We start from the raw sequence: 12520 nt of genomic DNA on the forward strand, positions 1-12520 counted from the left end.
TGCAAAAAACCCACCATGTTTTAAAGGGTTAGAGAATCAGAAAACGTGCTTCCTACTTACCTCTGTACTAGGTGCTCAAGTGTGCAGCTGCTGTGTGTTTAAGAAACTCTTGGAACATACTCCCCAAATGCTTGCTAATTCAACCTGGGCCACATGCTATTCATAAGAGATTTCATACTGTACTATAAATCGGAGATCATCGGTTTGGATTTTGCTGTCATACTTGTTCTTGACATGACCATGCTTGTTAACACATGCTCCAGTTTTACTATGGAAGAAATAGGATAATTCATTCTTTTCCATAGAAGGAGAGCTCTTGGAATCGTGGCCTGTGTGAATGCAGCATAAGTAATGTGAACACTTATTTTATTATTTGTGATTATTTTATTTATGTAAGTAGGCAAGTCTGATAAAACCTCTTCTCAAGGATGATTTCTTAAATCTTAAATTACCTGGCTTAGCTCCGTTCAAGTGAAATCAATGAATGAAATTTATGTTTCTCTATATTTATCTTGTGAGAGAAGTTTGGTTTTCTTCCACTAATACTTTGGATTTAGTGGGATAAAGAGAAATCTTTTTCTTGAAGTGCCATCAACTTTAACGTGGCTTATTTGTTGAACTTGATAGCCAAATGTAAAACCTTATTTTTATTTTTTTAATAATTATATAGTTCTTTGTTTTTAAGATTTTATTTATTTGAGAGAGAGAGAGAGAAATGGCAGGAGCAGGGGGGAGGGGCAAAAGGAGAGGGAGAAGCAGACTCCCCACTGAGCAGGGAGCCCTAAGCAGGCGCTGTCCCAGGACTCTGCGATCATGATCTAAGCTGAAGGCAGACACTTAACTGACTGAGCCACCCAAGTGCCCTGTAAGCCTTATTTTTAAAGGAATAAATTAATCCTATCATTATTTTAAATATACATTTGCATTTTCTTTTGCACCCTTCTGAGAGACTGTCTAATTAGCTCATGGTAAAAAGGAGATTTAGCAGTCCTCCTGCTAAAATGATATTAATATGCAAAATAATTCATGCTATGAAATGGGTTTACTCTGTGTTCAGAAAGAAAAAAGTGTCAAAATAAATGAACAGTTAAAAGGTAAAATAACAAATAAGGTATCTTCCTTCAAAAATTAATTGCCTAGTCTTTCTAATAGAAAGGCTCAAAAACACTTTAATGAGTCCCTACAACATTTATAATATTCTTTAAAAATATCCTGTTTTTCCCCTTGGAAATGAAACTGGAAATAAACTTTTCTCTTGTTCATTCGTAATTAATTTGTAAACAATACAAGCAAAAGCATATTTAATGAAGTCTGTCCAATATAGGCATTATTTCCCATTCCTCGCACACTTAGAACAATTGTTTTCTCATTAGCTTCTTGAAATTTGTTCCAAAAATAAACAGAGAATATTTTTTAAGCATTGCCAAATAGATTATCTCTTCAGTTGTCTGCAATGTCTTGCACATTAGGTGTAACTTTCCTTTTCTGATCAAATTATGATATGTTCATTTGGTTTAGTTACTCCAAAATTAAATTGCCGTAAATTACTCTTTCCCTAGTTGGGGAACAGGGAGGAGTTGAACATGAGGCTAAATAAATCACTTAACCAATTAATTGCTTTACTTACCAAAGTAATACAGCCTGTTAAAATATTGAAATAAGTGTTCCTCATGGAACCCTTCATTCCAGGTAACTCACAGCTTTTCCTAGTCACTATATTCCTGAAAAGTAACTTATATATAGGTAAAGTGCTTTGTAAAGATGAAATGTTATGAAATATATTATGCATGGAATGTTTTTAAGTGTTATTTTAAAATATAAAAATTTATCAGTAAAATTGAGGGACGTCTATGACGTTATGAAGTTTTATATCTGCACTCAAATATTTTACATCTGTGTATTAAAAGTATTCATGAACATATCACACTGGACTTCAGCTGGTTTTTAAAAGCTAATTTTGCATTTTATAATAGAGACACTTATCAAGTATTTTACTGGGTTCAAATCATAGGAACTAGTTGTACTATTAAAACGTTGATAACTATATTTGCATTTTTTTTCTTACTACAACAGGACTAATCTTCAAAACAGGGGTTATTTCATATTTCCTGGAGTTAACAATAAAATTTACCTAAGGGTTTCTTGCGTGTTTTAAATTGTATAGTGCCCATTTGCTGATGGTGGTTCTGTTACATATGTAAATTACATATAGCTATAGACATGGCTTATCTGTAATTTTTACACTTGTGGACGGGCTGTGTGATTATTTAAAATTTTTCTACTTGTAAACATTTTTTGTACTTTTTCTTTTAAAGGAAGTGTGCAATGTGCCATTTATTTATAATCCAACTTTCTCAGAGCCATCATTCACCATAATTAATGTTCAAAGAGCAACAAAATCCCACAGCTCAAACACAGTTGGACAAGAAAATGTTCTTCCAAATTTAGTGCTTTCTAAATGTTAGCCCCAGGTTGTCTGGAGAGACTTCAGTCTCTTCTAAAAACAAACCCTTGTGTGGAGAAATAGAATACTTTCTCAATAGTGCTGAATTAGAATTAAAAGTGTGGAATCAATTTATAGCCTCAGAATAACCAGATCATTTTATAGGAGTTGAATTAATTTGCTGGTTTTTTTTTTTACAAGTGTGAGGTTGGCAAATTTGGGCAAAATACCCTTATTCCTCTCTTGAAGAAATGGACTTTGGTATTTCTTCTTATACCTAGGGTTTGCTGTCTTCTAACCACTCCCCCTTTCTAGTCTTTTATAGAAAATACCAAGTTCTTTGAACAGTATGAAGTGACATACCAGATCTTGAAACAGACAGCAGAGATGTACGTCCAAGCTGATGGGTCAGGTAAAACACATGATAGAACTGGCTGAACTGTTGAATGCAGTGTAATTTAGAACCTACAGGTTTCTGTGGTCAGATTTTTTTTTTCCCTGCTGAATCTTTCTGTGACCATGGGCCCAGAGAGCACGTATTGGCTTCAGTCCACTTGACTTTGTGCAACGCCTGTCTGACTTATATAATCGTACTGTGTGTGTGTGCATGTCTCTGTGTGTAATCTTCTGAGAAGAGGCAAAACAAACAAACAAACAAACAAAACCAAAGCATTCATTTTCTAAATTGCTATTTTCTAAACTATTTTCAATTCTGATGATTAGATAAAAAAGAGGTAACTTGAATATTATCAAGTGAATGAAAAGTTAGTGTGAAGTTTACATGTTGTAAAATATGTTTGCTTCATTTTGTAAATATGTCTGTCATGTTTGTCAAAAATGAATTACCGCTTTTGTGACCAATACTAGATATGTGACCATGTATTTGAGTGCATATAAAATGTGAAAAAATACATGTTATTCATTGCATTCCCATTTATCAAAAATTTTAAGTGTATTATCACTTTTAACCTTTATAAATGCCTGTGAATATAGTATAACATATTCCCAGCATTAGCTGAAAGAAATTGTAACATTTCATCTTTCAACTTTATAATCTAAAGAAGAGTTATAATTGAACACTAGTGTATAGACCATAGGGGGAAAAAAAACTTGGTGGATTTAAAATATAAAGTAAGGCTTATAATTTGTTGTATCTGTCTTAGTGGAAGAAGCCGAGAATGTGATGAAATTCATGAACGAAACCACTGCCCAGTGGCGGAACCTCTCGGTAGAAGTCAGAAGCGTTCGGAGCATGCTGGAGGAAGTAATTGCTAACTGGGATCGATATGGCAACACTGTGGCCAGTCTTCAGGCCTGGCTAGAGGATGCAGAGAAAATGCTAAATCAGTCAGAGCATGCCAAAAAGGTAAGATTGCCTCTCACCAAAGGAAAGGGATACACCCATACTTAACAAGGGACACAGCAGAGTTCTCTAGGGAGTGTTACATATTCGCAAATGGGACTCAAGATTCTTGACTTTGCCTGCTCTCAGCTTGATAGATTATTTTAGGCCAAGAAATACACCCTCTCTGATCAGTTCAGTGTTTTGCTTTTGCATTCAGAAAAGCAGGAACCTATGGAGGGACAGCCAAACCCCCAGGAAGCCCAGGGGGCAACAGAGGTTGGTGTACTTACCATTAGGTCTGTACCTGATGGGCGCTGATCTCTGTGGATTTCCTCATTTTGGAGAGGACAACATAATATTGATTCTGTGTAATGACACACACCAGCTGGACATCTGGGTCATCAGATTTTTTTTCTCTTTGGATATTCTTCTTTTGGATTTTATCAGCCCTCAGACAAGGGTTGAGAGTGGCCAAAGTGGGCAAGAGTGATATTTTTTGTTCATTTACAGGTGTATGTATGGGTTTAAGAGGTACCGTTTTACTTTAATGTCACCTACATTAAAATCTTGTATAAAATGGATTGACTTCTGTATATGTACTTTTTAATGGGAACTGATATTTTCTCATGAAAAATTAATTTATATGTAAAAGATATTAAAATTCCAGGCCTCCATTAAAAAGTACATTAAATACATTAGAATTAGTGCTTGCTATCAAGATTGGTTCTTCTATTATTGTGTTATGCAAGTAGATGCATAATTTTTGAATGTTTAGCACTCTATATTTCACATAGATTAAATATTCTTGTGTAGCTGAGGTTGATAAGAACTGTATGCCCATACAGATTTTGGCTTTTCTGATTAGACTGGCAGTGCCCTAGTAGATGTCATATGTGTTCATTTCATCCAAGGGATTATAACCACCAGAAACAGAAGTGTTCTCTTCTATTTATGTGGGAAGTCCTCCCACATATGGCTTATAAAATAGATTTTGAATTATCTTTGGTATCCTTGGTTTTTACTGTGGTGTGTATGTATATGTATGCACAAGCACATATATATTAACTTGAAATCAGCAGAAAACTACTTCATTGCCAAGTGAGTAACCTTAAACAAACAAGAAACAATATTACTGTATTAATTTTCTTTGGCCCAGATTTTTAATTTTTAAAAAATTTCCTTCAATGATTTATATCCATGATTGTTAATTATCTTCATGTGTTATATTCAGATTTTAAACCCCAAAATAATAGGTCAGTTTGTTTATAAGTTTTAAACAAAACTATACATTACTGTAAAATACCATACCTTTTATATGACCCTGGCTCTGGTATTTACCAGCCCGAAGACTATGTACACGTCCTTTACACTTACAGAAATTCAGTTTTTTCATCTGTAAAATAGGTACAACAGAAAATGTCTATCATGTTTCATTTTGTCTTCAGCAAAAGTTATGGCAAAAAATAAAATTTTTTCTTGTAATAAGACACAGCATTTTTAGTGTCTGTTTTTTCTTTAAAGATTTTATTTATTTATTTGAGAGAGAGACAGTGAGAGAGAGCATGAGTGAGGAGACGGTCAGAGGGAGAACAGACTCCCTGTGGAGCTAGGAGCCCTATGCGGGACTCGATCCTAGGACTCCAGGATCATGACCTGAGCCGAAGGCAGTCGTCCAACCAACTGAGCCACCCAGGCATCCCTTTAGTTCCTATTTTTGAACCTCTTTACTGAAAATTGTTTTTGTAAAAAGAGCTAACATTTACCTTAAAATGTGTGCAAATTTAGAACAAAGATACTTCTCGTAGTTTGGTTACTTCCATATCCTTTATTAATTTTTGGTCTGTGGTTTACAGTAGTGTGCATGGTATATTTTATAGGATTTTTTCCGAAATTTGCCTCACTGGATACAGCAGCATGCTGCCATGAATGATGCGGGCAATTTCCTAATTGAAACGTGCGATGAGATGGTCTCCCGGGATCTTAAACAGCAGTTACTACTGTTGAATGGGCGATGGAGGGAGCTCTTCATGGAAGTCAAGCAAGTACGTCCTTCAGTCCCTATATGCTCAGAACATGCACGTGTTATAAACGTGGAGGTGAACAGTCTGTTTAGAGACTGTTTTATTGTTGTAGCATGGGCTTATTTAGGCAGAGTATAGATGTGTTTAGAACCTTTATGTTTATTTTGGGCCCTTTATTCTTTCCCATTTATAATAGAGGAACGTTACAGAAATGTATGGTTTGTTGAAGGATTCTATTGACATATGGAGCCTATAGATATGGAACGACTCATGTTTGAAATCATAATTCTTTGCTTCTATGCTAGTTCCTTTTTTTCTTTTCACAGCAATTGGACTTCCTTCAAGTGTACTAAAATAAGAATCAGAAATTAGCATCTTTCTTAACGTATGACAATTCCAGAGAGTATGTGGATGTGAAGGTTACAGGCTCCCAGAGGTTTGACTTCATGGTTTTTCATGTTGTGCTCCTCCCATTTCTTAACAGTATGCTCGGGCTGATGAGATGGACAGAATGAAGAAGGAGTACACAGACTGTGTGACCGCCCTGTCCGATTTTGCAACTGAAGCCCTTAAGAAAATGTCTGAACCCGTAGAAGTCTCTTTTCTTAATGTCAAGTTATTAATTCAAGACTTGGAGGTGAGGGGGGGTTTCTGGACAACAAAGTGAAAACCTGTTCTGTTGGGAGACGGAAGATCGCCAAAGTTAACCCAGACCATTGCCACGTTGTCCTATGTCTCTTGGGCACCATTTTGACATGTGTGCATAACCTGGTAGGCACTTCAAAATTGAAAAAAGTGCACTTAAATAAAAAAATCTATTTGGATTTTTTTTAAGGATATGTTTTGACATAGATTAACTTCAAAATAGTTTTTTAATTCAGAGATTTTTTTTTTTACAACCGAATTACAAAGGACTAGGTGAAAACAGGAAACATCTACATATTGTACCTCTACGTAAATGCCTCTTCTACAAAGTGTTGCCTAAATGATTTGTGCTCTTTACATATTTTGAATACCTTAGAGCTCTCAAAAATGAAATAGTAAAAGAATATTTAATGACACGGAAAGTTTTTCTAATACACTATTAAGTGAGAAAAGCAAAAAAATTGTATCTTTTTTGGTAAATATAAAAAAATGGGTATAAGAATGCACAGGGGAAAACATTAATGAAGTGTAGTGATGGGGTGTGGGTCTGGTTATCACTGTGTGAGAAGACTACGTAATTAACATTTTTTATTATATCTGATTTATAAATTTTCTTTGATGACAATGTGTCACTTTTTTTAAGAAAAAGTAAGTTGTGTAATTTTGGAGGTCAGAGGAATTGGCCCAAATTAACATAATGTTTATATACTACATTAGCACACATATTTTGAAAGTGTACGGATTACTTCAGCTTGTCCATATGTTAATTTAAGGATTCACAGTGACTTCTGAAGGAAAGGTTTTATCTATTCATGTGATAGTATCGATAGATCATAAATTAGCAGTAAAGGAAAGCAGTAAGTGGAATCTCCAAAAATTTATTAGAAGTATAGCATTTTATACAGTACATATTGATTTTTGTCCAACCTTCTGTGGAATCCAGAAATGAAAAGGAAATGTACCGTGTATTCCTTTGACTGTTTCAATGATTCATGCAGGACATTGAGCAGAGGGTACCTGTAATGGACGCCCAGTACAAGATGATTACCAAGACTGCACACCTCATTGCCAAAGAGAGCTCCCAAGAAGAAGCTAATGAAATGTTTGCAACCATGTCTAGGCTCAAGGAACAGCTAACCAAGGTGGTAACACACTTAAATGCATGACACACTGTGCGGGACCGACTGCCTTCAGTGTGCTTTACGCCTCCTCAGTCACACCCAGGGGCAAATCCTTTACCTGTTAAGAGATCATGCTTTTGTTTTTTCCTGGGATTCTTGATTTAGTAACTCTGTCATTTAGTAACTTTGTCATGAGTTTTAAAACTGAAACTATGGAGCTGATGTCATGTTGATTTAGAAATACTAGGAGCTCTATTTAGAAAGATAGGTCTGTTCTGGAGGAATAAGAGGCCAGTTAAACGTGATAAAACAAAGGCAGGGGGAGAAAAAGAAGGGGAAGGAGGAGGAAGAAATCAGATATTTAAATGAGAAAGAATTCCCAAATGCCCTATTATTGAGTTTTATTTGATATCCCCCGGCTCTAAGACTATTTATGCTATTTTCTGCTGGCATGGCCATGAAGCAGCGAAAAAGTCTGCCCCTTTCAGCTCGTGGAGCTGACTTTAAACTTAAGATCTATACGTTTGTACCACCCGTGTACAGGGAAGCCTGTGGATACCAAGCACTAGCCATAAGACTTTGCTGTTCTGTTGAGGGACTTTCCTTAAGAACTTTGGAAGTTCCATTGGGTTTTTTTTTTTTTTTTTATCTACCTGAAATTGAAGATTTTATGAGGATGGTATTGTTTGTGATGGGGTAATTAATTTCTGACAGAAGAAAGGACTGACTATATAAATGAAGAGGAAAATCTTGTAATGAAGAATTGAGAAACAGAAAAACAAAGCAGAGAAACCGGTTATTTAGGAGACAGAAAAAGGAGAAAGAGAATAACCTACATGAAGTCAGTAGTGGAAAATTAATGAGGAATAAATGAGATCGGTGAAAATATGAAGAATATGGTCTTGAAAAAATGAGAAAATGTCATTTGCCAAACTGGTATTAATTAGAATGTTAATTTCTAATTCTTTTTATTTTAACATTGAAGTTAAGATTATTTACAGAGATTGGGTAAATTCAAGGTCGATGTTGTTGATTTGATAACCTTCAAGCTTTTAGAGCCATATCTTGGGCTTGTACATCTTAGCCTAGGCCACGTTAATGATTTAGGGCAACCTCAGAGAAAGCAAATTCCACCTGTACACCCATCTAAGTTGTTCAGCTTTTTAAAACTGCTCCTTCAGTTGTGGCATCTTAGTTAAGTTTCTGACTGTATCCAGGAAAGATTTCTAAAGCATACTTGATTTTTATGCATATGCAGATTATCTTCATTTTGTTCAGAGTCATTTCAGCAGAGCCTTGTTGCAGTAGCTTTCTTTGGCGAGTTTATCCTTCAGGCAGGGTATCCTACAGCATGAGAATGTTTATAATTTAAGAAAAAAGAGAATGGCGGGGCATCTGGGTGGCTCAGTGGTTTAAGCCTCTGCCTTTGGCTCAGGTCATGATCTCAGAGTCCTGGGATCGAGCTCTGCATCGGGCTCTCTGCTCAGCGGGGAGCCTGCTTCCCTTCCTCTCTCTCTCTCTCTGCCTCTCTGCCTACTTGTGATCTCTCTCTGTCAAATAAATAAATAAAATCTTAAAAAAAAAAAAAAAAAGGAGAATGTTGGACTAACAAGTACTCAGTTTCCTTTCCTTGGTTCCCAAAAGTATGAATAATATTTGGGGAGCAATTCTAAGTAAAATAAATGGGGACAGGGAGTTCTTAGAGAATGACCTGGTCCTGGATTCTAACATAAAGGTGATCAGGCAGAAACTTAATGGATCTCTTGATCCTCAGGAGTGTATGGCCTCAGTATTAAGATTAAAGAATGCAAGTGCATGAAGCAATAAGAATTTTTTCAAAGACAAATCACAAGAGGGCTGAGTCAGTTCAGACTAGAGAGATATTCCCTGGCATGTGGACCTTGTAAATAAGTTGGTACACGACTTGTTCACTTGGAATGAGTTAGCTGACGGGCAGAGAGTGGGGAAGCATGGAGCTGGGGGAGGTGGAAAAGCAGAAGGTCTGCCTGGGAAGAATGAGTCAGCCAAGTTACAGGTTTGACTAGAGTTAAGGATTCAAGTCGTAGAGACCCAGGAAATGATGTTGGAAGGTCAGTCTAGAGAATGTAATTCACGGTCTCCGGTCAAATTCTGAGGCCAAAGCGAAGAGGAGCTGCGTAGTTGAAGAGATGGAATTCGATGCCATCTGCCTCACCAACAGCATCGTTTAGATGGGAAAATGCCATCGAGATGGACCGTTTAGAGGAATCTTCATGGGGAATTTCTAGCATTTATTTGTCTCAGTGATAATAGTGGTATTGTTTTTTATATGAAAATGTAACAATACCTAGGAAATATCATTCAATAAGTGTCTTTGGAGATCTGTAAGCACCAGATGACAATGTCCCTGAAGACAATGTTCCTCAGAACTGTGAACGGTGCCCTGAGTTTGTGGTAATTAATGGCCTTTAATAGAACTTTTGTCTTTGTATTTTTAAAGGTCAAAGAATGTCACTCTCCGCTCCTTTATGAGTCTCAACAGCTGTTGATCCCATTGGAAGAATTAGAAAAGCAGATGACATTCTTTTATGACTCACTTGGGAAAATCAATGAAATCTTAACAGTTCTTGAGCATGAGGCACAATCTAGTGCTCTTTTTAAACAGAAACAACAGGTAAGGAGAATTCCCCTGGAGGAGACAAAGTTATTTTACAGCGTGTGTAACAAGACTGAGATGGTGCTTATAGTGGTAGAAATTCAGTTAGGACAGGAAACATTTTTCTAGAATAGCATCCCTGAGTGGCTGATGGCTCAGTCAGTTAAGTTAGTCATGTCTTTGGCTCAGGTCATGACTCCAAGGTCCTATGACTGAATCCCGCATCACTGGGCTCCCTGCTCAGCGGGAAGTGTGCTTCTCACTCTCCCTCTGCTCCCCCACCCCTGCTTATGTACTCTCTCTCTCTCAAATAAATAAATAAAATCTTTTTTAAAAAAAGAGAATAGCACTGGCATCTCAAAACAAAAATATGCATCTGTCCAAAGATGAAACCCCTTTCCCCTAACAATAGAACAGAAGTTTTATCTATCTATTAAATTTATATAGAGTTAACTTTTTATAAGTAAATTTTAATTTAGATACTTAGATATATATAAAAGCAAACAGTTGCATTCCATTTCTTTTTTTTTTTTTTTTTTTTTTTTTTAAAGATTTTATTTATTTATTTGACAGACAGAGATCACAAGGAGGCAGAGAGACAGGCAGAGAGACAGGCAGAGAGAGAGGAGGAAGCAGGCTCCCTGCTGAGCAGAGAGCCTGACGTGGGGCTTGATCCCAGGACCCTGGGATCATGACCTGAGCCGAAGGGAGAGGCTTTAACCCACTGAGCCACCCAGGCGCCCCTGCATTCCATTTCTATCCAGTGTCTGTAATCTGTGTCTTATGAGATCTTTTCTTTGCATCTAAGATTAAGTCTGATTATATAGTCACAGAATTCTGGAAATGTGTGTCGAGTGATAATCCTTTTTCTTTATGTCTCATTTTTAGTAAGCAGATCTCTGTGCAGAACAGCTTTGCACTCTTGCAGTTAATTGACTTATTTAGTTGGCTTATTATAAATGACCCTACCCATCAGAGGAGTGTGAAATTTAATGGGCAAACGGTCTACCACGCATTCCCTGAAACAGATTCCTGGAGGAAGGGCGGCATCACTTAGCAGAAAGGGCAGAGAGTATCTGAAATGAGTCAGACAAGTATTCAGATCTTAGATCTGATACAATAAATTACAAAGCCTTGATTAGCTTTTATTTCCTCTCCTTAGTTGAGAGCTTATTATGGAGATTACATTATCTATTCCACAATGTAACTGACACATAGTGGCACATAGTTGGCACTCTGTAACTGGTGGCAATTATTTTTATTTTTATTATTATCTTATTATTGTTCATAGTAAAGCCATAATGCTTATACCACCAAACCCTATTCTAGTGGGTTCTTGTCCTATTAGATAATGATTGTCTTTCACTCTGAGTCACAGTGCCATTTCTTGTATTCTCAAATTGCTGTAAATTGCCATCAAAGAGGTAAGTGCAGTGAATTGTGTAAGACTGAGGAATCACAGACCCGTACCCCTGAAACAAATAATACATTATATGTTAATTAAAAAATTGCCATCAAAGAATCCTTCCACAATTAAAATAACATTTGATATTTTAGTAATGATAGTATTGATAATATTTAATAATATCATTCTAACATATATTATTACTCTTTTGTGTCCTAAATCTTCAAAAGGAGAAATATGTCCTGACTTCCTTTTGCCAAAACAAATAAAACCTTGGTCTTAGTACTTGCCTCTGGTTACCAAAACTGGTATCCAAATGAGCAGTTTGAAATACTTTTCCAAAGCTGTTGAGGATGTTGAAATGCAGATAATGTGGCTTCAAGTTAGAAAATGACTGTTGGCCTTGGGCTGGATGATTTCCATGCTGCCAGTTGCAGAAATCACTATGATGCCAGGTTACTAAGCAGAGGTGGAAGGGCATGCATGGGTCACCATGGTTTCTCATCTTATGAACATGGGACAACTGCCGGTCCTCCCACACCCACCTGCCTTTGTGGTTAGGATATGAGGTCCACTGTTTTGTTAATGAGGTTGACAACTGATGAGCCTTAGGAATTCAAATGTTGTGCATTTGGAGATACACAAATAATACATCATTTGCGGCAGCTCTGTCAGTGAAGTATGTGCACTGGCATTAAATTTATTTAGTCAGATTAAAACCTAATACGTTGACTGATTTTGTGATTGTTCTCTCATTAAATCTTAGGCCTGTGAGTTGGACACATTGCAGGCAAATAACAATTTTGATGGCCTTTTGGTTTCTTAATGTTAGTAACACAGGCATGAAATTTAAAAAAAAAAAAAACTCAAAAAAACTCAATGTGACATTTAAATGCGTCATATAA

General features: G+C 36.4%; 1 protein-coding gene across 17 annotated transcripts in view; it reads left to right on the forward strand.

Moving 5' to 3' along the window:
* SYNE1 (spectrin repeat containing nuclear envelope protein 1) overlaps positions 1-12520 on the forward strand; it is a 479099-nt gene that overhangs the window by 160719 nt on the left and 305860 nt on the right. For all 17 annotated transcript variants that reach the window (XM_044243752.1, XM_044243801.1, XM_044243842.1 and 14 more), the window contains 6 exons: positions 2759-2855; positions 3607-3809; positions 5666-5830; positions 6294-6446; positions 7453-7596; positions 10055-10228. In XM_044243752.1, the coding sequence (XP_044099687.1) occupies positions 2759-2855; positions 3607-3809; positions 5666-5830; positions 6294-6446; positions 7453-7596; positions 10055-10228 (936 nt within the window). The remainder of the gene's footprint in view (positions 1-2758; positions 2856-3606; positions 3810-5665; positions 5831-6293; positions 6447-7452; positions 7597-10054; positions 10229-12520) is intronic.

The sequence above is a fragment of the Neovison vison genome, chromosome 1, assembly GCF_020171115.1.
Source record: "Neovison vison isolate M4711 chromosome 1, ASM_NN_V1, whole genome shotgun sequence".
Taxonomy (NCBI): Eukaryota; Metazoa; Chordata; class Mammalia; order Carnivora; family Mustelidae; genus Neogale; species Neogale vison.